At 41.7% G+C, this 27,607-nt stretch overlaps 1 protein-coding gene across 4 annotated transcripts; it reads right to left on the bottom strand.

Annotated features, from left to right (window-relative positions):
- Positions 1-575: 575 nt before the first annotated feature.
- Positions 576-27,282, bottom strand: Snapc3 (small nuclear RNA activating complex, polypeptide 3). 4 transcript variants are annotated; one of them, NM_001013212.1, is made up of 9 exons: positions 26,965-27,282; positions 26,258-26,335; positions 19,396-19,480; positions 12,767-12,871; positions 10,768-10,917; positions 5,739-5,821; positions 4,015-4,179; positions 2,856-2,963; positions 576-871 (listed from the first exon to the last, which is right to left on the bottom strand). In NM_001013212.1, exons 1-9 carry the CDS (start codon positions 27,264-27,266, stop codon positions 724-726), a joined length of 1,224 nt encoding a protein of 407 aa, NP_001013230.1. In that variant the 5' UTR covers positions 27,267-27,282; the 3' UTR covers positions 576-723. The 4 variants fall into 4 exon arrangements, with proteins under 4 accessions (NP_001013230.1, XP_038966191.1, XP_063144011.1 ...); XM_039110263.2 differs by lacking the exon at positions 26,965-27,282 and adding an exon at positions 24,819-25,068 and having other exon boundaries at positions 26,258-26,323; XM_063287941.1 differs by lacking the exon at positions 26,965-27,282 and adding an exon at positions 24,819-25,001 and having other exon boundaries at positions 26,258-26,308.
- Positions 27,283-27,607: the final 325 nt, after the last annotated feature.

Below are 27,607 nucleotides of genomic sequence, written 5' to 3'. Positions count from 1 at the left end.
ACCCCAAAAGTTTCCATAAAATATTCTGTTAGATTTGTTTAGAAGTGTTCTTTTTCTATAGCTCAGAATGAGAAGCCTTTGCTATGCTAAGGGGACAGAAGAATGGAGGAGCTGAGCCAGGAAAAAGCTTTTCTTAGCAATTTTGACATGTCCATGGTAATGTAAGTCTGCCATTGTTTTCTCCAGCCATGGCTTTAAATGACAATCAAAACTTGGTGCACCTATCTCTGTGATTCTTTCAAGAAATGAGGCCTCACTTATACTGTGTGACTTAGATTCATTTTGTCATCTCGTGTGCCTAATGTCTGCTTTAAAGATAAAAGCCCAATGTTAAATTGTAACTCTTCTTGATTTTGTGTTGCTTATCAAATAATTTGTTTGTAATTCCTCCTTACTACAGATATTTAAAGGGTCTTTACCTTGGAAGCTTCACAGTAGAAGGAGTAGCTCTTATATCCTTCAAAGATTTCTTTCAATAGACTACCCCAGAGGATGCATTATTAACTGCATTCTTTCATTAGCAAAGTCCACTCAGGGTACAAAATGCATAGGACTCAAGAGAAAAGAATCAGAAGTTGTGTTTCTGACAATGTTTATATATTCAAAACATTTCTACATCTCAGTAACAAACAACTGAAGTAAAAAGCCATAACCCCTTGTAATAAATAATGTAATTTTAACTAAACTGCAGTAGGAAAAATATGTATATATATTTTAGTGGTATTAATTAAAGGTTCCTGGGTCAACATAAGGATAAGCAAGGAATTCCCCTAGTTTGTTGCCTTCGGAATCATAGTGGAGCATTCTGAAGCAAACATCACAAAAGAAACATGGATCCTCTGGTGCAAAGGTGTCATTGTTTGTCACCCATCTGTAGTAAAAAAAAAAAAAAAAAAAGTATATTATAGCGTTTTTTTAAATGCTTCAACATTGTATAATTTGTGTTCTCTAACAGTGGTTATCAACCTGTGGGTCATGACCCCTTGGAGGCAAAGTTTGAAGGACTCTTTCATAGGGGTCACATAGCAGTTATCTTGCAGATCGGATATTTACATTACGATTCATATCAGTAAACATTGCAGTTATACTTAGCAACAAATTTTATAGTTGGGGGTTACCACATGAAGACGTGTATTAAACGTTTACAGCATTAGAAGGTTGAGAACTACTGTCCTATAAAAATACATAAAGAACATTTTCACTACTGCCTCAACAGACTATACCAACACAGTAGGGACACCAACAAGAAATGCTACAGAACTGTATCTGAGATTTCTTCATAAGGTAAGGAATTGATCTATTAGAAAGCACCACACACTTGCCCAGATAACTGTCCTTAAGTTCTCCTTCAATTACTTTCTATTAGTCCACTCCGTATGCTACAGACCCTGAAGGACTTCCTTAATTTAGTGATGTAATCCAGGGTTGCCTTAACCCTGCCCTTGCCCCAGTTTCCAGTGTTGGGATTATAAACATGTGTCCATATACCCAGATACTTACTTTAAGATGGGGCAAATTTACACATTAGTATAGAATATATGGAGAGTATAACATACAGTGTTCTTTATTAGAGGGACCATATCCATGCTCTTCCAGTAATTTTACAATAAATGTAGCGGATGAATGGAGACATTACCTTATTGTGCCATTAAAATACAGACATGCCTAAATTTGCATTTCATCCCTGCACAGGAGCCATACAATATTATCCTTAATTTAGCAAAGGCTGGTCATTTGGAGAACACAAGGCTTTTAATTGAGATGTGAGGATAAAAATACAGCAGTTGAGGGGTTGGGGATTTAGCTCAGCGGTAGAGCGCTTGCAAGGCCCTGGGTTCGGTCCCCAGCTCCGAAAAAAAGAAAAAAAAATACAGCAGTTGGAGTATAAGATTCACCTGAGATTGTTTCATGCCTCGGAAGCCACACTGGTCACATGAAATCACAATCTCTTAAGTTTCTCTATTTTATTAAGTCTTTTCTGAAAATCTGATCCAGTTTCTGGATTTTCATTTTGGTAACTCATTTCTATCTTCCTAATCTTTTAATACTGTGGTAAGAAACTGAAAGCCAACTAATACTAAAAATAGTAAGAATCAGTTGGGGGACAGTGATGCATTCAAGAGGTCAAGGCAAAAATATCAGGAATCCAAGGTTCAAGTCTGTTTACACAGATGGTTTGAGGAGGACAGTCAGCCCAGGTTGCATGAGAGCCTCAGAGTGGATTAAGACCCTGCACATGCAGGCTTACCGTGTGCAGTACCCCCACCTTTTCACTTTTTATCCAGGAGGGAAGGGCTTGCTAAGTTGCCTAGGCCAACATTAAATTCAAACTTTCCTTGCCTTATCCTCATGAGTAATTACAATTACAGGTCCATGTCACAATAACTGCTCAAAACAGAAAAGCTTAATTGGCTTTATGGCTGGAACTGATTTTGTAACAGGCAAGAAGCATGGTTCCTTACAACCTTGAAGTCTGTTCTGACTTCATGTATGTTTCCTTGTGTTAAAATGCCATGTGTACACCTAATGTAAACAAACTCATTAACAGGCATCTGGCTTTGGGTTCAATTTCTTTTTTTTTTTTCTTTTTCTATTTTTTTTTTTTTTTTTTTTTGGAGCTGGGGACCAAACCCAGGGCCTTGCACTTGCTGGGCAAACTCTACCACTGAGCTAAATCCCCAACCCCCTGGGTTCAATTCTTTATTCAAAACAACATGCTAACTTTAAGCAAACTGCACTGACTAGAACACTGACTCTAGTAGATAAAACACTGAAATCTAAAATTGAAAGATCTCCAGAGTACTAAATACTGTGAAAATCAGAATTTCTTAAAGGAAAAAAAAAGCGTCACTCACCTAGCTGTATACATCTTACAGACAAAACATTTTCTAGTCCATAGCCAATGCTTCTTGGTAAGAAGGGGATAAAGTGTTCTATCCAAGCAGTCGTCATGATGCACAAGCCTTTTATGAGGAAAATACATGGAGTTATTACAATGCAGTTATACCTGTTCTCTAGGAGCACGGCTCACCTGTCATTTACGCAGGCAGTATTTTACAAAATACCCACTGCTGGGGATGTAACTCAGTAGAGATCTTGTCTGGCTTGCTTACTAATGAGCAATCACCTGCATCACTAAACACTTTCCCCAGACAGCTTGACTATGATTTTGTTTAAATTGAGATACTTAAGAATTCAATCCTCCAGTAAATACTTTCATATACATATATTAGACAAGTCTCTTATTATTATGTAGTTCTGCCTGACTTGGAGATTGATAATGTAGACCAGGCTGTTTCCCAAGTGCTGGGATTATAGGCCTGTACTGGCTGGGTTTGTGTGTCAACTTGACACAAGCTGGAGTTATCACAGAGAAAGGAGCCTCGAAATGCCTCCACGAGATCCAGCTGTAAAGCATTCTTTCAACTAGTGATCAAGGGGGGAGGGCACAGGCCATTGTGAGTGGTGCCGTCCCTGGGTTCTATAAAGAAAGCTGAGCAAGCCAGTAAGTAACATCCCTCCATGGCCTCTGCATCAGCTCCTGCTGCATGCCCTGTGTCAGTTCCAGTCCTGACTCCCTTTGGTGATGAACAGCAATGTGGAAGTGTAAGCTGAATAAACTCTTTCCTCCCCAACTTGCTTCTTGGTCATGTTTGTGCAGGAATAGAAACCCTGACTAAGACAAGGCCCACACTACCATGTCTAGATTTTTCTGGAAAAAAAAAAGTCCCCATTTCCAATTGCATAGAAAGTATATTTGTTGCACCCAAGCTAAGCCACATTAGTAAATTACTTACACTTTTGTACTATTAAAGAGAAAGAAAAGTAGTTCGATGCTGCCAAGCATGATTACCTCAGTTCAACCCTCAGGACTGACAAGGTGCAAAGACAGGCTCCTGCAATAGTCCTCTGTCTACACTCCAGCTGTAGCATGTATCCTCCCCTTCCGACTAAATTTTTTTTTTTTTTTTAAAGACAGCTTTAAGGTAAACTATTCTGAATGGTGTCCCATACCTTATGTCTGTGATGACAACAACATGCTCACAATCTCCCTGGTGACAGTATAAGTAAGGAAAGCCAAGTTTAATATTCAAGTCATTGAATGTGAAGTCTTCCATTCTAGCGGTCTGAAATTTTCCATATCCTCGGTCATGGGACTCTGACCACTCTATTATAGTTCTGTTTTGGGGATGGGCAAGGATAAAGCATTGTTATTAGAACTTGAGCAGGAAAGAAAAGACAGTGCAATTACACACAATCGGGCCTACTAATTAAATGGATGGTTGCCATTTATAGTGGTTAATAATATTGGAGCAGGAACAGTGAATTCAAACCAGTAGCCATCAAACCTAATGACCTGGGTTCACACCGCAAGTCTCCCACCAGCCTTCTCTGCTCCCATGCCATAGCATACACATAGACCCAAATTCTCGAGAAAAGAAATGTCCTCTGCTAGGAGTGGGGAGGGAGGGTTTTCAGGAGGATTAGACACTGAACTTTGCATCTGTGTAATAGTTTTTTTATTCTTTGCATTTTGGATGTTTGTGTTTTAAAACAGGGTCTCATTTTATATATATAGCCCTAGCTGCCCTGGAGCTCACTATGTAGGACAGGCTGGCCTTGAACTTGAAATTCATCTGCCTCTGCTTTCCAACTGCTGGGATTAAAGGTGAGAGCCACCATGCCTGGTTCCTTTTTAAAGTCTGGTCCACTAGGGAAAGATCTGTCTGCCATTGATCTATTATTCTCTCAATAAGGCCAGTTTTTTGGAAGGCTGTATGATGCATGCTACATTAGTCGCTAAATGTGGCTACAATGCCACATTTCATTCATTTTTTGACAACAGGGTTTTTTTTTTTTTTCTTTTTTAAACAGAAACTTAACATATACTGAGATTAGAGTGTTAGTATTTCTTAGCTTCAAATTCTAGTTATGGTGCTGGGTGGTGGCATCAGTGACGCACGCCTTGGGAAGCAGGGAAGGTGGAGCTCTGTTAGAGGCCAGCTGATTTGTGAGTTCCAGGACAGTCAGTGCTACAGAGAAACCTTGTCTTGAAAAACTGGGGGAAGGCGGGACAAGACGATGGACACAACTCATGGCAAGTGCTGAGCACTATGACCCACAGAAGCTACAGCTCTTTGGAACAAGTGTGAAAACGGCAATCAAACTGGATGAAAGATGGCTGGAACCAGTGCATGGAAGGACATGGTCACTGATGACAAAACAATGTTAACAAAATGCTATTAGAGATGATAGACTTTCATATTCAGATACTCAAACATCACACACATATCCATATGTCTGGGACATGCAGAAAAATACTGAAGAGAATGGTGGCTGCTGGGTGGAAGTAATAAATCTTTAAAACTGAAGAAAGTTACTGAACAGTTATCTGAGAATATCAGTACCTTCGTGGGCCTAATCTTTCTAGAGGCATGAGCCATCCAAAGTTAACAGTTCCTTGAGGTAGGGGGATGGAATCCTTAAACATACATACAGTAAGAGTAATGGAAATACCAATTTAAGAGTTAGAAATAAACTGTCACAGCACACATCTTAGATCTCAGCACTCAGGAGGCAGAGGTAAATGGGTAGGGAAGACATTTGTATAGTTAAGATAGGTACATGTTAACTTGGGAGGCAGACACAGGCCTGGGTGTAGGCCATCAAGGGATATATAGTGAATCCCTTCCTCAAAACAAAACTAAAAACTTTGAAAAGATTTTTGTGAGTAGTACCTGCTCAAGTCTCTGCATTCCGGGTATCTTTTGTCATTGTAAAACGTTCCTTCAAAATAAAAGAAAGCTGACTTGTATAGGTCCTACAAGAAAACAAGATATATAGTGTTTAATCAAAACCTGTTCATAATTCAAATATTCACAACACACCATAAGACCACTCGAATACAAACCAGAAAACTGATATATGGACTTCTTTGATACCACTCAATAAAAACTTGCTTCCTGGACATACACACACAGAGGAGGGAGAGAGATGGCTCTGTTCCAGCTTTATTCTACTGCTATTTTAATCATTACTCTTGATTTTAAAGTGTGTTCTAAGACTTGAGAAAGGGACAGTGAGACGGCCCAGGAGGTAAAGTGACTGCTGACAAGCCTGGGTACCTAGGTTTGATCACTGGGCACTCAAGGTAGAAAGTCACTGTAAAGGTAAATGATCCAGAGCTAGGCATAGCGATGCCTAAGAATAATCCTATTGTTAAGGTGGCTGGGCAAGAAGAATGCTGTGAGTTTGATGTTAGTCTGGGCTACATAGTGAGGTCTGGGCAAGCCTAGGTTACAGTGAGACTCTCCTTTTTAAGATGGATGGATGGATGGATGGATGGATGGATGGATGGATGGATGGATGGGATAGATAAATGCATGCATGCTCTAACTAACTATTGCCTCATTTTGGAAACCAAGTTTGGTATACACTCAGTTTTGTTAATCATACAACACTTGTATAAACCCCCATTAGAAATGACTTGCACAACTTAATGCCTTCTCACATAATTGCTTATTTACAAAGAAAACGCTAGAACAAAAGTAGTTTTCACTAATAATAACTGTTCCTCACGGGGTTGGGGATTTAGCTCAATGGTAGAGCGCTTGCCTAGCAAGCGCAAGGCCCTGAGTTTGGTCCCCAGCTTCGGAAAAAAAAAATTAATAACTGTTCCTCACTATACAAGGAATAGCAGACAGGCAGGTTCAGTAGTACCCACATGCAATCCCAGCACTTGTGAAGTCGAGGCAGAAGAATCACAAATCCCAAGGCAGTGTGGGCTACACTGGAAGACAATGTTTTTGATACTAGATCAGAAAATACTTGTACTGTTTACATGTTTGTTTTAAAAACACAGTTCCATTCTCAAAGCAATTATTAAAAACCCCAAACCCAAGGGTTTATTGGCAAATACTTTTCTACTTTAGAGCTAGAGAGACTTGATTGGCTTCATCAGAGTTATCCAGGCTGTGGCACGTCAACAGTGACATAACAGTCTAGCTCACTGTAAGAGCTGCTACTCACCGGAAAACCAGTCTACGACCGCTAGTGGGGTGCCATGGAACCAACAAAGACATCAACACAGGGCCTTTTACTTTTCTTTGGGGTGCAATGGTGTTAACACACAAAACAGTTTTGGAAAAAGCTAAAAAGTACTGGACATAGGCCATGAGAGCATGAGGCTCATTATAATACTCTCTACAGAGCTGAAATGTTTCCATCAGAAGCCTTACAAAGGAGAACAAAATAAACCCAACAGCCAACAGTACTGTAAAATACAAATGTCAGTGAAATGGTCTTTCTAAGGCTCATAAAGATGTTAGCCTCAGCCGGGTATATACCTTTAATCTCAATATTTAGGAGGCAAAGGCAGGTGGATCTCTGAGTTCAAGGCCAGTTGGTGTACAAACCAAGTCCACGACAGCCAAGACTACTGATAGAGAGAAAACCTGTCTTGAAAAAAACAAAACAAACAACAAAAAGGTAGGCTCAAGCCAGGCTGTGGTGGTACACACCTTTAATTCCAACATTTGAGAAGGTGAGGCACTGAGGTCTCTATGAATTCAAGGTCAGCCTGGTCTACATAGCAAGTTTCAGGACAGCCAAGAATATAGAGAGACCCTGTCTCAAAAAACAAAAAGCCCAGTAACAACAACAAAAAGATGTTAAATTTAGTCAATACTTCATTCATAGGAATCTGCCTTTCTAAATGCTTTTACCATCATAAACATATTTCTAAGACACTGCTGAAGAACAAAAAGCAAAACACATTTCTGAACAGATACATTTCCCACAAGGTCCTGTGCTAGAAGCCTGCTGGTGAGTTAATCACACTGTGATTCATCAAAGCCATCCACAGCTAGCACACTGGGCAAAGAAACAGTGTGGGCTTTGAAGGGGGAAACAAGAATCTGACTCTAGCCTCCACCACTGACTGCTGAACTTGAGCAGCTCAGGATTATGCTTTTTCTTATAAAAATAGTGACAATTCTTTTTAAGGCCAACATATACTAGGCACATGGCAGGTGCTCAATTATCACACTATTATTTTAGTAGAGAACAGAAAGAATAGCCACAGATATGTAAATATTAAGAGAATAAATAGGGGCTAGATAGCTGGGTTAGCAGTTACAAGCACTTACTGCTTTTCCAGAGGAACTGAGTTTCATTCCCAGCACCCTCATAACTGCTCTAACCAAGCTGATAGGTTACTACAAAGAGGGATTCTTCAGATAAAAAAATTTTTTTAAAGATCTCTTTTCCTCTAGCTCTCCTGGAATCTGCTGTGCAGACCAGTGTTACAGGATATTTGATCACACTGTGAACCTGAGACTGTGTCATTTACTGGAAATTACTGGCTGTGTGTGGCTCAGCCCTTAGCACACACCTTTAATCCCAAAGGATGAGGAGGAAGGACTTATTGGCAAATCCTTTTCCATTCTAAAGCCAGAGAGACTTAATTAAATACATCAGAGTTATCCAAATGCACATCAGCAAGGACTTTAACAGTCCAGCTCACTGAGAACTGTGACAGGAAGCCTCCTTGTAAAAGGAAGCAGCCATGTTTGAAAGTGAGTGGCAGACAAAGTGACATATCAGAGAAAGATCTGACAGAATAGGATATGTCTGCCTCTCACAAGGAGGGAAGAAAGGGACAATGCAGAAAAGGAAACAGGTAGATTTCCTGGGAAAGTCTTAAAGAGACAGGTTGAAAAGTATAAGCTAGACACAGTTGAAGGCAGAAAGAGCCATAGAATGACAAGGAGACAGAAGATCAGAACATATTGCTATGAGGTCAGGCACAGCCATTCAGCAGAGGTGGAGAGAGAAACCAGATTGAATCAGTCAACTTAGAGAAGAGTCTGAGGCAAAACAGCAAGCCAGAGATCAGAAAGAACAAGAAAGGATGAACGTGCTCAGTAGCATGTCTCAGAGGCTGCAAAAACACTCTAGGCCTAGACTAGACTACACGGAGGCTAAAGCTTCCAGGACAAGGCTTACAAGAGCAGACAGAGGCCGTGAGTCTCAGAGATGACATTACGTCATTGGGAGAGAGAAAAAAATACTTTTTTTAAAAAAAAGATTTGTTTATTTATTATATATGAGCACACTGTCACTGTCTTCAGCCACACCAGAAGAGGGCATCGGATCCCATTACAGATGGTTGTGAGCCACCATGTGGTTGCTGGGATTTGAACTCAGGACCTGTGGAAGAGCAGTCACTGCTCTTAACCACCGAGCCATCTCTCCAGCCCTAAAAAAATACTTTTACAGACCAGGTTGGTCTTGAAATCAGAGATCTGCCTGCTTCTGCCTCCTGAGTGCTAGAATTAAAGACATGTACCACCAACACCCAGCTCACATTAATTTATTTATAGCTATATCTTCCTTTTTGGTAGTATTAAGAAAGCTTGCAAAAGATCAGTGCTTTCTTCCTTGAGGAAAATATAAACCTATTTCCTTAAAATTCCACTTGTTTCTCTTGAGCACTGCAGTTATCTCCACAAGCACTGACATGGCAGTTCAGTTGAGTTTAGGTATCTTAAAACCATTTCAACACAACCACATGAGATTTGTTTAATCTCTCCATGAGCCATGATGCTCATCTCGACATCAGACTAAAAAGAACAGAACATGGTGGGTCTGTAGGGCAGACACAAACAGCACCAGGACATTCTGATACGCACTACAACAGACACGAAATGCCTGCAACCAAGTTTGGAAATGTGACCATGACTCCCACTCCCATCCCAGATGCATGGTGATATGCTTCTTACCACACTGAAATGCTCGAAACAGGAGCATGGAATGCATGGAGAAGACACACAAATTCACTAATGAAATGTTAGTTAATGGGACTCAAAATCAAAGAACTAAAAATGTACATTGCTGATGGAGCCAGGAGGCTGACTTGATCCTTCTCCAAGTTCTACCTTCATCCTACTTGTTTTAATGTCCTTTTATGGGCCTGTAGAGATGCCCTCTCCTTAGTGGGCAAGGAAACCCAGGGTCCTCTGCCAAGGCTGCACCACAAAAAAGAACCAGAGCAATCCTTTCCTGTCTTGAGATTCAGCAGCATCAGGTGGTTCTGTTAGCTTAGGTAAACCCTCAATTTTAAACATGTTTTGGGCAGCCTGCCCGAAGCTCCTCTTCAAGAATACGGAGGCATCTGTCTCACTGGGGGTGCCAGTACCAGGAAGCAACGGGAAAGATCAACTCTGTGCCACCTCCTGTCTGATATCGGCCCTGTACTTTTCAGCCCTACAAGCAGTGAATAACAGGTGCAAATGACCAAGGCTCTTGGCCAATCCCAAACTTTTCCTGGAGGTAGTAAAGGTGGACTGAAATTTTCACAGCATTTTAAACAGAAGAGAATGGAGAACACCACCAAAGCAACAATAAGGCTGAGGCTATAACTCAGTTCAAAGTGCTTACTTGGTTTAATCCCTACGACCAACAAATGAGTGAATAAGGAAGTTACAGTGCTACTTCATTGTGACTGTGAGAAAAGGGAAAAGAGCGACCGGTTACAGCCAGATGGCCAGCAGTAGCTCAGAAGGGTGGTGTCATTACAGCTGTAAATGGTGGGAAGTGAGAATGAACAGACTCCTGCCTCGGAAGGCTCTATGGATGGCGGATGGAGAGACAAGTGCGGCACACAGACAGTAAGGACACTCATTCAACACTCACTTAAGGAGCAGTCACTGTCTCCGTTTCTATTACTCCCTTGTTTTTTTAAGGAGGAAGAGGAGGTCATCTTACTTTGCTGATGTGTTCGGGGGCCTGGTCTGGGGCATTGCTGAATTCTCCACCAATCTGGAGGTCACTGACACAGCAAATTGAGTCTCTCAGTTCCGTGAGCTTCTGACTGCCCAATACCAACACTGTCTGGTATGGCTTGTGTTCTCTGTGCTAAAGGCAAACAGGAAATAAGTGCCCATTGAAAAACCAGTTAACACAAATCCCACCAAGACCTGATAAAGTCACTGATTTTCTTCTTCTTTTCTTTTGGTCCTGGAACTCACTCTGTAGACCAAACTACCCTCAAATTCAAGCAATCCACCTGCCTCTGCCTCCAGAGTGATGAGATTAAAGGTGCAGTTGCCAGGCATAATTTCTTAATTTGACCTATCCTTTAGGGTTGGAGTCAGGGTTCAGTAGTAAACAGCACTTGCCTAGTATGTACAGGAGTACTGAAAACAAACAAATCACATTTAGAAGTCGACACTTACATATCACTGAAGATAGCAATCTACATCCTAACCCAAGCTATAAACCCCCAAAACTTCTTAAAAACTGGCGGTTTGAGATACCAAGCAATGCACTTAAGTAAGTAATACCAAGATGCTTCATAAAAGCCTATGTAAGTGCAAACTATGTGTATACATAAACTATGGGATTAGTTCCACAGACACACCTCTGTGAAGAAGCAAAAACATATAAAAGCTAACACTTGCTTAGCATGTGCAAAGCTTGGCCTTCAATTCTCACCTGTAAAAGAAGGGGAGGAGTAAGGATATATACATGTAAAGCTAGAATAATTTTATTAGGAACTTCTAAGAAATTACTGGCTTGAATGAGAAATGTCCCCAAGGGTCTCTAGCATTTGAGAGCTTGGTCCTAATTGCTGGTTCTGTTAAGAGAGGTAGTAGGTGTGGCTTTGAGGAGGAAATGTGTCACTGACGATGTTTGTACATTTATTTTTACAGAGTACGTACATGACTGCAGTTGTCTGGAGGCCAGAAAAGGATGTTGCATTCTCTGGTGCCAGAGGGACAGGTGGTTGTGAGACACCTGATATGTGTGTGCTGGGCACCGAACTTCCTCTGCTAGAGTAGTTAGTACGTACTCTGAACTGCTGAGCCATCTCTCCAGCCCCAAGCCTCTCTGCTTCTGGTTTGTTGTCTGAGATGTGAGCCCTCAGCTTCAGGAGCCATGTCTGCTCCCTGTTGCCTCTGCTTCTCTGATACAGAAGCTAATCTAGCCAGCCCTTCCATGAACTGTGAACTGTCTCCATCACAGTTGCTGCCTCACAGCAATACACAAGAAACACTGGCATCCTTGTGACGTATTTGTAACAAAAAGGAACGTCTCTAGCATCTCAACTGATGAACAAAGTTCATTCCACTCCTCTACCAGCAAACTATTTAGCAAAAACAACCAATAAACAAAAACTCATTAATTCACAGAATGAGAATCTAGGAAGTGTATGCATACTTTCAGTTGCTTCTAGTACAAAACCAGCTACACATTCCAGTGTCACAAATGTAATACTCATTGGTAAAAAGATGTAAATTTAACTTTTGGAATTGTTGAAACATTTTTTAAAGGTTAACTTATTATATATAAGTACACTGTAGCTATCTTTAAATACACCAGGAGAGGACATAAGATCTTATTACAGATTGTTGTGAGCTACCATGTGGTTGCTGGGATTTGAACTCAGAACCTCTGGAAGAACAGTCAGTGCTCTTAACCACTGAGCCATCTCTCCAGTCCAGAACATTTCTTATTAAAACAAAGGACTCACAAATACATCTTCTTGTCTTAAAAAATACGATGTCAGACTGTATATGCCAATATTTAGTTTGAAGCCTGAGATAGGACTTCAAATATTAAATGCTTTGTCAAAGGTCCTTTTAGGGACTTGTGGGGTCATAGTGATAAAGTACTTCCCTAGGAGGCATGCTTGGGGTCCTAGGTTCTATCCTTAATACTCAAAGTTACTTAGCCATGAAAACCAGAAGGTTTCACCACTGACCTTATTAAATATAACCGGATATAAGATGTTCACAGATAGGATAGACTCTCCTTCTTCAATCATGTCTGCTGGATTTTCAGGTTTTTTTCCTAGTGCATGAGATTCCTGGAGAAAGAAAACAAGACCTTGAAATCAGCCACTGTAACGCAGTTAAGAGGCAACATAACAGAGCCATCATTGAGGACTCCAGTCAACCTTGGTCTGATGTCTAATTCAAAGTGAAGAATGGCTGATTGGATTGACTCTGACTGACTGACTGACTGACTATCTGTCTGTCTGTCTGTCTGTCTCTCTTTCTCTGCCCCCTCCCCCCCATTTCATTTTTTGAGATAGGATTTCTCTGTATAACCTTGACTGTTCTGGAATTAGTTCTGTAGATAAGGCTGGCCTCACTCTCAGAGACCCACCTGCCTTTGCTTCCTGGATGGTGAGGGCGAACAGTTACTCTCTTTATGCTCTGTCTTACCTACTGTAGTAACAGAAAATACTTTACAGCACTGTTCCTGAAAATGTGTATATAAAACATGTAATCCCAGCACTCAGAGGCATGGTCAGGCTGATCTCTGTGAGCTCTCTCTTGCCAGCCTGGTTTACATGGTGACTTCCAGGACAGGCAGAACTAAACAGTGTCTTGAAGGAAAAGAGTTATTAGAGCTGGCAGAGGCTTAGCAGGTAAAGAGCCTGCTGAAAAGCCTGGCAGCCTGTGTTCCTGACCCCAGAGACCTGTACAGGGAAGGAGAGAAGTGTAAGTTGTAGCCGCTATGCATATACATGTACACCCCGCCCAACAGTCTCACACACTCTCTCAATAATGTTAGTAAGAAATCTAATATGGTAACTAACTATTCCTACAAGCAAAGTCTAAACTCACACACAAATACAAGTCTACTGAATAAGTGTGGAGGTTTGTAAATGGTTGGCCCATGGAAAATGGCACTATTAGGAGGTATAGCCTTGTTAGAGGAAGTGTGTCACTATGGAGGCAGGACTTTGTGGTCTCATAAATATGTTCAAATTTGGCCAGTGTGATCCAGACTCTCATCCCTGGCTGCCTGCAGATCAAGATATAGAACTCTTGGCTCTTTCAGCACAAAGTTTGTCCACTCATTGTCATGCTTCCTACCATGGTGATAATGGACTAAACCGCTGAAATTGTAAGCCAGCCCCAATTAGATGTTTTCCTTTATAAGAGTTGCCTCGGTCATGGTCTCTTCACAGCAATAACACCCTAACTAAGACAAGAAGCAAATAAAATGAGATGCTAAGCCAGCTATTATAAGCATGGCCAATTAACTAATTGAAACCAGTTCCTTTAACTATAGGAAATCAGCTTCCTCAACTGATTTAACAGCAGATTTCTCAGCAGAAAAAAAGACAAGAAATAAGTCAGAAACACTTCAAACCACGGAAGAAAATCATTACCCAGAACTCTGTCAAGATCTGGCAAGACTGTACTCCCTAGGGACGGAGAGGAGATGAGGACAGGCACAGGCAGCACCTGCAGCAGCAGACCCTCAGACTGAAGGCGCACAGATCCGTAAGCACTGAGAAGATACTTTCAATATATGCAGAAAAGGAAGGAGGTGGGAATCAAATATGCAGGACAAAATCAGAATCTAAACAAGGAGATAACAGGAAAACAGGGGAACAAATACAGCCAAAGAGCTGAATACGACAAGCAAGCCCTTTCTCCCCAGTAACTAGTATGGTTGTACATAGAGGACACTTTCTTATTGAAAGGCTGACAGACGATTACAAAAACTTTATTCAGCTTTGTTATCTACAGGAGACTCATTTTAGATATAAAGATACAAATAGGCTGAAAGTAAAAGGGGAGATGATACTGTAACAAAAGCAAACTGCTGTAGGCTCTTTTACTCTCCGACAAAACAGACTTTACATTAAGATGAGTCTAAGGGTATTTGCATGCTGATAAATGTTGCCAAACACAGTGAACATACAATTACAGACATACACTGAACAAAAAGATCCTAAAAGTGCAGAGGAACACTCTATAGGACAGACCACCAATTTCAAGGAACTAAAATCATACAAAGTATCTCCGATCACCAATAAAACTAGAAATCAGTAACAAGGCAAGCTCAAAATCCCAAATGCTTGGTAATCTTAGAAATATAATAGTACAGCTCTACATGGTGGCATGTGTCTGCTACCCTGTCACAAGTGGGGGCAGGGAAGACTGGGGCAGGAAGATTTCAAAGCCTGTGCTATCCAGAGACCCTTCCCAAAACCAAAATGGGCTGGAGAGGTGGCTCAGAGGCTAAGATATGTACTGCTCTTGCAGAGGACTGGGGTTTGGCTTGCAGCACTCAAGTAGGGCAGCTCACAAGTGCCTACAGTTCTAGCTCCTCTAGTCCAATGCCCTCTCTGGCCTCCAAGGGCACAGCACTCATATTCATAAAGCCACACAACGTACATATACACACAAATACAATAAAAACACAACACTAAACAAAAAACCCTTTTTTAAAACAACCAGTGAGTCATCGAAAAATACACAGAGGAAGTCAGAAGACATTGTGAGGCCTAGATATACTTAAAAGACAGAAGAGCTATGGTAAAAAGGCAATTTATATCTGGAAACATTTACATATAAAATAACTGTGTTAAGTAATAACAAAAAGAACAAACCAATTCCAAAGTTAGCAGAAAAGAGGAAATAATATAAGGTAGAAAAAACAAAATAGAAAAGTTAACAAAAGCAATATTTTGAGTGAGTATATCTGTGGCAGTGTCAGATTCCTTGGAGGTTGTGATCTTCCCCACGTGGGTGCTGGTTTCCAAACTCAGATCCTTGGGAAAAGTAAAGGAGGGCTTCTAACCACTGAACCACTGGTTCAGCACAAAAGTTAATTCTTTAAAAACACTGAGTTACTAAAATCAGAAGTAAAAGCAGGGGCTGTAAAGATGGCTCAGTGGGGGAAGGCACTGTTGCTGACAGCTGACAGCTGACAGCTGACAGCCTCACTGCAGCAAACGCCAGCTAAGCAGAAAGGCAGCTAAGCAGAAAGGGCGTTTCTAGAAGGTGCTAAAAAGGTGGCCAATTCTATGCTAAAGTCTTTGGGTTCAGGTGACTGGGCAACTATATGTCTTAATTATTTCACTGTATGTGATGAGATCGAGATGGTGATTCCAGTGAGACATCCCATTCCTCACAGGTGGAAGTCTAACCCGTAACACAGTGTGCAAGCACTCAGCCCAGACAAAATCTGTCTCTCTGTTCCTTCCTGACTGACTGCTCACAAAAGGGATCATGTGGCCCTCAATGCTGCCCCCTAGGATGAAACATAGGCAGGAGGGAGGGAGATGGGACAGAGATGGATGGATGGAATCTTTAAACCACTGATTTAGCCACATATAACTCATCTTGTCACCCTTTTCTGAAATTGCTGTTTCTAAAGTGTCTTATTATCTTTATATCAGCCTACGCTAGAGAAATATTGAATCGCTCCCATGTATTATTATTCTGTATCATTTTGAATGGCAGTGGGGTGGTACAGGCCTTTAACCCCAGCACTGAGAAGATGGAGGCGGGCTGATCTCTCAATTCAAGATCAGTCTGCAAAGTTCCAGGCTAGCCAGAGCTACACAGTGAGGCCCTGAGGTCTTAATAAAACACACACACACACACACACACACACACAATATCTATGTAATTCTGAAACCATGCTTTTGGGGGGCAAGGATGCCTTGTACTCCATCTGGTTGCTATGTACAACAGAATGAAGGCTAACCATTTTACATCATATATTAAAATTGACTCAAACTGAGGCTAGAAAAATGGTTCAACAGTTAAGAGTGTTTGCTGCTGGGGTTGGGGATTTAGCTCAGTGGTAGAGCGCTTTCCCCAGCTCCGGAAGAAAAAAAAGAAAAAAGAAAAAAGAAAAAAAAAAGAGTGTTTGCTGCTTTTGTAGAGGACCATGGTTTGGTTTCCAATAACTATATAAGGGTTCAATTCACAACCATCTTTAAAACTCCAGTTCTAGGGGAACCAGCATCCTTTTCTGGACTCCGTGGGAAACCAGGCATACACGTGCTGTAAAGACCTACATTCAGGCAAATACCCAAACATAAAAGTTTAAATAATAAAATAAAAATAAATCAAAATGAATCAAAGAGCTAACCTACAAACTAAAGCGCTAACACTCTACAGAAAAATCAAAGGACAATCTTCACAGTACTGGGTTAGGTACTATTTCTTAAATATTCCAAAAGTCAGTGAACAAAGAAAAATTGATATTCTTGATCTCATCAAAGTTTAATGCCTAGCAATATCAAAAGAGTGAAAAAGACAATCTGCAGAAGGAGAGAATATATTTTCAAGGCAAAAATATGGCAAAGTTGTAGCACTCAGAATACCCAATAATGAGACAAGGTACTTTAATTGTAAAGAATTACAATAGATGTTTTTCAAAGAAGATATACAACCATTACTAATTAAATAAAAAGATGCTTAGCACCATTAGCCACTAGGGAAATACAAATCAAAATTATAAAATAAGTAGTAGGGTTATTCTAAACAAACAATGTATGAATTGAAAAAGATCTGGAGAAATGTAAGCTTCCCCAATCACTAATGGGAACAGAAAATGCAGCTTTTTATGGAAGACAGCAGTGTTAAGACAGAGTCACAAAAACAGAACCCAAACATTTATACTCCAGTATCAGTAATTCATAATAATCAAAAGACTCAAAGAACTAAAAAGTCAATAGCATATTAACAAATAAAACATGGAGTATATGCAACAAAAGATTTCATTTGGCCATAGAATAAAGTTCTAACACATGCTAAAACATGGATGAACCTTTAAACTTTATGTTAAAGGAGACATACAAAAAGAAACACACCTTAAATCCCAGCACTTGGGAGGCAGAGGCAGGCAGATCTCTGAATTCAAGGCCAGCCTGGTCTACAGAGTTAGTTCCAGGACAGTCAAAGCTATACTGAAAAACGCTGTCTCAAGAAAAGCAAAAGAGAAAGAAAAATATTATGTAGGTTCACTCACGTGACATATATAGAATAGCAATTTCATACAGACAGAACGCAGACTAGAGGTCACCAGGAAAAGAGAATAAGTCATTCCTTATTGGGTACAAAGTTTGTGTTGGGATAATAAAAATGTCCTGGAAATAATGAACAGTAAACATCATGGTGAATGTACCTAATAGTTGGTCAGTCGACTTTTTTTTTTTTTTTTTTTTTTTTGAGACAGTATCTCATTGTGTGGCCCTGGCTAGCCTAGAACTTGCTACAAGCTTGGTTTCAAACTCAGAAATCTGTCCACCTTTACCTCTCGAATGCTGGGATTTAAAGGTACCATGCCTTGTTTTAAAATTTCTTTAAAACATTTTTTTGTGTTACATTGTTTTTCCTTTTCTTTTCTTTTTTAATATATATTGGTACTTTGCCACCAAGTATGTCCTTGTATCATGTACATGTAATGCCTGCAGAGGCCAGAAGAGGATATCTACTCCCCCTACACCCCATCCCGAACTGGAGTTATAAACCACTGTTAGGCACCATGTGGCTGGGTACTGGGAATCAAATCTGTGTACTTTGGTAGAGCAGTCCATTTGAGCCATCACTATAGCCTCAAATATTTACTACATCTTGTGTGTGCGTCTGTGCATGTGTGCATGTGTGCAAGAACATGCCACAGTGAGAGTGGGGAAGCAAGAGGGTGACTTTTGAAGATTAGTTCTTTTTCACTCCCATGTGGGTTCTGGGGAGCTGATAAATTGTGGGGCTCAGTGGCAGGCATTCTGACTACAGAGCTATCTTGCCAGCCCCAGTATCACTTTACTGAGCTCTTGAAATAGGCAAAAATGTTTTCATTTTACTAATTTTTAACATATTTTTTATTTTCATAAATGATCCTAGGTTTCATTAGGGTATTTTCAACAAAGTTAATGTATAGTGTACTTTGAGTATGTTCCACCCCCATATCCTACCCTCCCAGGGGCTGGCTATGTAGACAAGGCTAGAGTGGAACTTGCAGGGACATCTTCAGAGTCCATCTTCAGAGTGCTCAGATTACAGACATGCACAACCATGACCAGCCAACGTGGTATTTGTTATGTAATTCTACTACATGGTGAAAGGTGGAAGCCGACAGCTGCCCTTGGGCATTATCATGTGCCCAGAAGAGTGGCATGTAACTGCTTCTGAACTATCATGTCTCCTACCACCGCATTCTTTAACACCTGTCACTTTCACTTGGCGTTTCACTCATGAAGCAATAGATTAAGAGTATGGTTTTAAAAGCTGGGTGTGGTAGTGTATGCCTTTAGTTCCAGCACTCAGGAGATAGAGGCAGGTGACTTTGAGAATTCAAGGTTAGCCTGGTCTACATAACAAGTTCCAAAATCTGACCCCTGCCTCCCAAAAATATATGATAATAAAATCAGGAACAGAACATAGAGTTCCAGGAACAGGGTGGTAGACAGGTGTAAATTTGGTCTACCGCCAACAGTGAGACTGAACTAAAGGGAAAAGTCAGGCAGAGAGCCGAAGGAGTCAGAAGAGTGGTCCCTTCAGTTCTGTGGGTAAGACTCTGTCACTAACAGTCAATGACATACTCAGGGAGGGGTGGAAAGGCAAGACTTACCATTTCATAAGCAAACGTTTCTTGTCTACAGGCACGATCTATCGTGATGTTTTCTTCCCGATAGTCTAAGAGCCCCTTCCTCACACTGACAGAGACATAGGGAGATAAAATGGTCAGCATGCTCTCTACAATCGTTACTTAAATATCTTTTTAAATTATTTTAAATGTGTGAATGCCTGCATGCATGTCTGCACCACCTGTGCTTGGTGCCTATAGGGCAGAAGACAACCCTGGATTCCTCGGAACCTGAGTTACAGAGTTGCAAGCTTCTATGTGGGTACCAGGTCCTGAGTCTAGAGAGGCAGGTGCAGCTAAAAACTGAGCTCTCCATCTCTAAGCTTTAGCATACAGGGGCTGGGAATCAAACCCAACCTTCATATATGCTAGGCAAGCACTCTACTACTGAGCTATGCTAACAGCCCCAATCGTTTAACTTCTCATTTTAAACTTCCTTTAGACTTAAATTACAAAAATAACATCAAGAGTATACTCCTAAAAAAAGATGTATATATTTAAAAAAAAAAAAAAAAAAAACAGGGTTGGGGATTTAGCTCAGTGGTAGAGCGTTTGCCTAGCAAGCGCAAGGCCCTAGGTTCAGTCCCCAGCTCCGGGGGGTGTGGGGGGTGGGGGGGTGGGGAAGAGTATATTCCTTATATCTCTCCCCAAGCTTTCCTCTTCCTAATGTCTTCTATGATCACAAAATCATGAAGAGAAATTAACATCAGCACAATAATTATTAGCTACAGATGTTTTCCACATCACACACAATTTTTAATTTAGAGCTTTTTTTTTCCTGTTCCAGATTTCTATCTAGGATTCTGCAGTGCACTGACTATTTTCCCTTGGTCTCTTTAAGCCTGTTAGATCCCTTCATGATCCTGACACTGCAGAAGAGTGTAATTGATTCAATTTACAGAATGCCCATTAAGTTGGGTGACCAGTTTAAATGAGATTGGAGTAAAGAGCATCTTGAGATGATTGCCTACAAGACTGATGACCTTCTGGCGCGCCCATCTCTGGAATCTAGGGTTAATGAGTCCCCGGTACTAAGGATGTTAGCCTCAGTTCAGTTCTGTCTGCCAAGGGGCTCAACTAGAAACAGCACTATTTTATTTTCTCTGAAATGGATAAAGATTTGGAGGGAGGTACTTTTGAGACCATGCAAACACAGCTTCTTCATGCAGGAATTTTAGCACCCATTTGACATCCCCAACACCATTTACTATGGTATGTACTTAACGGTGTTCCTCCCCACCACAGAAGTTCTATAGTCAAATAACCTGTCCCTACTCCCTTGCTCATTTCTAGTCATACAAATTCCACTCACTCATTTTATTCCATGGGTTAAAATCTATTATTTTGTTGCTCAAATAGTCATAAATTGCTCCAAACATGCAATAGGCTGTGATCTTTTATTTTTGATAGGGAAGTAGGGCATGCACTTCTTGGTTTGTGGAACCACAGACACCCAAAATTCATTTTCTACTTTTCCTATCCAAACCTTGGCATTAACACTTAAGGAACCTGAGTTCCTTCTCTAGAGTGGGGTTTATGTTACTTTAAACTAAGGTCTCAGGTAGCCCAATCTGGGCTTGAACTCACTGAATTCTTGATACTCTTGCCTCTATATCCCAAGCGTTGGGTTACAGATTACACCATCATGCCCAGCTTGGGAGACAGATTTTGTCTATCTGTTTCACCAGTATCTAGGCACAGCGTGTTATCAGCAGAGTTACTGCTTCTAAGCCTTTCAGCTGAGATAGGCAGGCAGGATGGATGGATGTTAAACCATGCATGCACAAACACCTATTATTGTTGGTGTGCTTGTTGTGCATTTAAGATATGGATACTTGGGGCTGAAGAGATGGCTCAGTGGTTAAGAGCACTGACTGCTCTTCCAGAGGTCCTGAGTTCAAATCCCAGTAACCACATGGTGGCTCACAACCATCTGTAATGAGATCGGATACCCGTTTCTGGTATGTCTGAAGACAGCTACCGTGTACTTATATAATAAATAAATAAATAAATCTTAAAAAAAAAAGATATGGATACTTTTATGTACATGTGGTACAGGCGTGTATGTGTGGATACACGTTTGTGTATGGAGGCCAGAAGTTGACAAAGGGGGTCTTTATCACGCTTCTTTTTTTTCCCCCCGGAGCCGAACCCAGGGCCTTGCGCTTGCTGGGCAAGCGCTCTACCACTGAGCTAAATCCCCAACCCCACGCTTAATTCTTTTAATTATTAATTAATTAATCACGACAGGGTCTTATATAGCTCTGCTAGCCTGGAACTTATAGGCCATGCTGGCCTTGAACTTGGAGATCTTCTACCTGTTACTACACTTCAAGGCACATAACACACCTGACTATACCTTGTTATTATTTTAAAATTTTATTTTGTGAGTATGGGTACTTTTGCCTATATGCATGTCTGTATACCACCTGAGTGCCTGGTGCTCATGGAAGCCAAAAGTGAGCATTAGCTCTCCAAGAATGAAATTACAGATGACTGTGAAGCGCCATGGAAGTGCTGGGAATCGAACGCAGTCCTCTGGAAGAGCAGCCAATGTTCTAAACCCAAGCCACCCCTCTACTGTATTGCTCTCAAGAGCCCATGTCTCTGCTTCACGCACCCCAGGATGTGCACCGCTGCCTCTTAATATGGGTGCTAGGGACCCAATTCAGTCTTCATGCAAGCACTTTCCTGGCTGAGCCATCTCTGAAGCCTTCTATTTGGATAATTCAAATCCCAAAAACCCAAGTGCAAGACTCATAGTGTTCAACTTCTCTGTGCAAGTGAGGAGATGGCTCAGAGGACTGGCAACTGTTCTTTATTCAAGTGCAGTAATTGTGTACATCAGCTTCCCAGCTGCTACCTACAGTCTGATAAACACTAATAGGTGAGAAGGGCCTTTTCCTTCAGCCTTACATCATCACCACCATGCAGACTCAGAGCAGCTCTCTGCATCCTCCTTGGTGTTGTGTACATTTGTAAAACACATGGGCTCTCTTGCTGCTTTTTTGTATTCTACTTTAGGTTTATGTACTCAAACGTAGGCATACATGTCCTTTGTTGGTGTGTGTGTGTGTGTGTGTGTGTGTGTGTGTGTGTGTGTGTAAGGCAAAGAGCAATTTTTTGGTGATGTTCCTCGGGAGCTATCCATTTTTTAAGTTTTATTTTATTTTTTTTAGTTTTCTGAGACACGGTTTCTCTAGATCATCCAGGAGCTCACTATATAGACTAGGCTGGCCCGAAACTCACAAAGATCTCCCTGCCTCTGCCTCAGAAGTATGGGATTCAAGGCATGTACCACCTTCACCCTGCTTAGTTTATTTTTATTTCTGATGAAGTCTCACTAGCCCGGGGTGGCCTAACACTCACGGTCTCTGTCTTAACCTCTCAAGTGCAGCATTACAGATGTAAGCCACCCCATTCAACTTGCAAAATATTTGTTTTATCTTAAACACATCCATATAGGTGAGTACTCAATATATTATGGGAGGTCCACACAGTGGGTAATGAGGCTGTGATGAAGGATGAGTCAGTGGTTTCCAAGATGTACTTGTGAGTGAAGAAAGCAAAGCCACCATGGTAACCTTGGAAGGAGGTAAGCTGGGTACAGTTCACCAGCTCATATCTGCAAACACACGTTTTAACCTGTTCTGTAAAGATGAACCTTTACAGTTGAAAAAGTTTTCTTTTGCCAACTGGCACTCGTTAAATGTATAAATACAGGAGAGAACGTGTATTGTATGTAGCACTTGAGGGAAGGTTTTGCTTCCTAGTAACAAGCTAGTGAAGCAGAGTCCTAAAGTGCACAGCTGCCTGTGTCAGTACCCAGCTCCTTCGCTGCACCGAGCACCCAGCGGCTTCCTCCCACCACTTCCCTCAATAGCTTTTTCTGGCACATGGACTTCTACCAAAGCAACATCACTGCCACTCAGTGAAACACAGGCAGGCCCTCTCTTAATGGCACTGGGTCTAAGTCTAGGGGAAGAAAGGATCTCTTCCAGCACTCTCAGTCCCAGGGTGGGAGGCTCCTTCTATCTGCTCTACCACTTAGTCATATTCCCTTTGTAGTTTCTGTCAGTGCCTTACTGTTCTGATCCTTCCTGAAAGTTTGTTTGTTTAGTTGTTTTTGAAATTGCTAAGTTATATGAATAACCCAGGCTGTACAGGAACTTCCCTCGTCTCAAACTTACAGTGATCTTCCTGCCTCTCATACCTAAGTACTGAGATTACAGGCGTGAACTACTATGCCCAGCCATAAAATTAACAGTCCTTTAGATTAAACTTCCTCCATCAAAGTGACTCAGGTTTAGCCTCTAGATTGGACTGACTGCCATAGGAGATAAAATGCACAAGCGTCCACTGATTTGGACAAACACTAAACAAATGCTGGAGAGATTGGCTATCTGCAGGGGTCAGTGGGTAGGAAATGAGGGACTGGGAACAGCTTAGTAGGGACCAAACGTGTAGCATTCTCGACTCCTCACTGCTGTGGCCGTACTTCTTGTTTTTACGTCCTAAGATGGTCAGAGGGGGTCAAAGTCAGTGCCTTGTGCCTTGTGCAAGCTCAGCAAGTTTTGCCACCAACTACATCTTTATTTGGGGGTCTTATAAGACAGGGTCCAAAATTCCATCGTCCAGGCAATGGTCCTTCCGCCTCAGCCTCTCAGAACTAGAGGGGGTGTAATTGTGGTCCACATACAATATATTTTTACTTTTTTAAAGGTAAATTACTGGTTCATATCCCTTCCCCTCATTTTCCTGTGGGGTGTTTTTGTCTGCTTCTGCCACGTAAACATTCTATCCATTTCTTTTCACTTTCTGTGAGTTTAAGTTCCACTCAGATCTATCTTGCAGCCGATCTCAGTCTCTTCCTGCAGTAAATTCTCTTCGGAGCCTCATTTCTTCCTGTTCTTTGTGGTATTTGGATTGGTTTACAAGATTCCTATTTCAATGGTGCTTTTCTTCTGTCACTCTAACAAAGGCTAAAGTTTTACTTTTCCACAAAATCCAAGGTTTGATTTACTTTAGTTTTTACACTTCTTTGTTTACTATGTGGACTCGAGTATGTGACCTCATGCTATGGACGTAGGGAGGTCAGAGGATTTATGGGGAGCTGGTTCTCTTACCTTTACAATAAGGACTCCAGGAACTGAACTAAGGTTGTTAGGTCTAGTGGCAAATGTATCTCGGTGGCTCAAAATCTACTTTTAAAACATTCCCAGGGTTGGGGATTTAGCTCAGTGGTAGAGTGCTTGCCTAGCAAGCGCAAGGCCCTGGGTTCGGTCCCCAGCTCCGAAAAAAAGAAAAGAAAAAAAAACAAAAAACAAAACAAAAAAAAAAAAAACATTCCCAGTTTGGGTGACAGTTATGAATTTTACAGTTTTGTGGCTCTTTCTTCCAGAACTCACCTAGTTTATTTCCTTTACCCTTTAAATGGTGGTCGAAGCAGGAAACAGTGCTTTCCAAGCCACACCAGTGAGGAGGACAGGTATAAGGTTTGAGGGAACAGAGTTCACCGCTAACATGGGCGGTATTAACAACTCCCTCACAGCCTGCAGGAATTAACACCTGTCTTGAGGAAATACTGGGAGCTGCAGAGACGAAAGAGGCACACGGATCTATCTGAGTCCAGGCCAGCTTGGTCCTCTCAGAGAAACCCTGTCTCCAAAACAAAACAAGGGGAAAGAAGAAAGAGAAAGAACGAGCCAAAGCAATCTTTAACAAAAATCTTAAATATTAAAGTTCTTTAGCTTGTTATGATAAAAGGGATGGCGCACAGCAGGAGCCAACTCCTAACATTTGTCTTCTCTCCCTCTTCAATGCCTGACAAAGTTTCTTCATTAGAAAAGAAAGCCAGGGGGCTGGAGGGATGGCTCAGTGGTTAAGAGCACTGACTGCTCTTCCAGAGGTCCTGAGTTCAAATCCCAGCAACCACATGGTGGCTCACAACCACCTGTAATGAGATCTGGTGCCTTCTTATGGCCTGCAGGCATACATGCAGGCAGAACACTGTATACATTAATAAATATATATTTCTAAAAAAAAAATTGGACTTCTATTATTTTGATTTAATTTTTTCTTCTTTAATAATTTATTGTTATTATTATATTTAAGAAGGATATATTATTTTATTATTATATGTGAGACAGGATCTCACATTTAATTCAAGCCGGCCTGGAACTTTGTCTGGCCTTGAATTCATGGTAATTTGTTTAGATCAGCCTTCCTGAGTGCTTAGCCACCACCCCAAGATTAGGAATTCGTTCCCAGCCACAACTGGTTCCTTACCACAGGTATTTTGAGAATGACTATCCGAGTATTTGGCTTGCATTCCAAATCAAAGTAGATAAAGTCTACATTAAAAAATAAATGCAAATTCAAATATGTATTGGGATTTAGGGCTTCTGTGTTCTTAAATGTCTTTCTTTAGATATAAGACTATCATCTGATTATGTAGAATGGCACTTTTGAAGCTACATACTAATGGGTAAATTATCACCCACAACTGTATCCCACACTCACAGAGCTAAAGAAAGCATGTCCAAATGTTTAAAACAACAGCAATCACTCATCAATCCTCGTGGAACTCACTACGTAGATAAGACTAACCTCTAACTTACAACTTTTCTGACTCAGCCTCCTGAGTGCTGGGACTACAGCCAAAAGCCAGTACATTAAGCCAATGGTTGAACTTAAGTGGTAGAGATGTGGAGAACAATACAATACTTTCCAAAGTAAAATATTCAGTGTTCAGATAAATAGGAGAAGGGCTAACTTTGGTTTAGTGGGAGGTCGTGCTTCACCTCCAGCACCAAAACAAATAGCACATAACAAAACGAAATCATACCATAAAGTCACTAGGTCGGTGTTCTCTGGGATGACTTCTGGGTCTTCATCTTCACCGAGGCATCTCAATTTATCAAGGCTTAGAAAGAGGGAGGGGTTGGAAAAGGGAAAAAGGAAAAGCCACGTTTTATCATCAGCCATGCATTTTTCAAGAGCGGGTCAGAGCTTGTCCTAAATACATCATTGAATAATTAAGTCTTATGAAATCCAGCAGGCGGCTCAAAGGAGGCCAGAATTCAAGACAATGGTTTTTGTGCCAATGTTATACTGAAAAGAATCTATGTTCATCTGAGGACAGCCAGTACTGCCAATAGAAGAAGGACCATTACAAAGTAGTTTTATAATTTTTCCCCCAGGGAAGGAACTTTTGGGGAAATTTTAATAATAACATATTCATGAGGACCGCTAGAGGCCACGGTTAATAAAGGTTTTAAACCCAGCTCTGTTAAGTCTCCATCCTTACGTGCTTCCATTGTCCAAATATCAGTGACAGATAGACGCTGTTACTTCAACAAGCACCTTAAAGACCAGAGAATAGAAATCTTTTGTGCAGTTGTAGTGTACCGTTACTAGATCCACCCTCAGAAAAGTGCTTTTGGACCCTAGGACCTCTTCCGGCCTTCCGGAAGGTTAAGGGTCCTCGGGAAGCGCAGGGACGAGGCTGCGCCCTGCCGGATCCACGCAGAGTCCCCAAGGCCGCACACTCACCCGCACACGACCCTCAGCTCTGCCGCCGCCTCCAGACTGCAACCCAGATCCTCAGCTACCGCAGCATCCTCAAAGCCGTTGTTGGATGCCTCTCCGTCCGTCGGCTGCGCGGCTGCCTGCGGTTCGTTCAGCGACAAATCCTGGGCTCCTAGTCGACCGCGCCACAACTCCCCAAAAGCGCCGACGTGGAACACGCGCGTGTGCAACTCGGGAAGCTCGTACTCTGGAAAGCTGCTGTGGCTCCCACTGGGGACTGGGTGCTGTGGGCCACCCGCACCGCCGCCCTGCGGGTCCTCCGCCATGTCAGCCAGGATCCCTTCCGGCAAAAGCTGGCTAGCAGGCGTCGCGGGGCGTGACGGGATTTGTAGTTTCGCGGGGCTCCCGGGCGGCAGGCGGTTGTGTGAGCTGTGCTTCAGAAACTACATCTCCCGGCAGGCTGGCTACGGCCTGGGCGAGGCTCGGTCGCTGTGGGCAGGGCTGGGTGCATTGTTCTCTTGGCTTGTCCGAGGGCGGTGCCGCTTGCTGGGTGCGGAGCTGACCTGGCACTGTGACCCACAATTACCTAAAGACTCAATCACTGGGCCTTCTCTCAGAGTTTCCTCAAATCTGGTTCGTAGGGGCGGGACTTTTGCCCACTGGTGTT

The sequence above is a fragment of the Rattus norvegicus genome, chromosome 5 (genome assembly GCF_036323735.1).
Source record: "Rattus norvegicus strain BN/NHsdMcwi chromosome 5, GRCr8, whole genome shotgun sequence".
Taxonomy (NCBI): Eukaryota; Metazoa; Chordata; class Mammalia; order Rodentia; family Muridae; genus Rattus; species Rattus norvegicus.
Note: the sequence above shows the minus strand (reverse complement) of the source record. Positions and strands in the feature narration are given on the sequence as shown.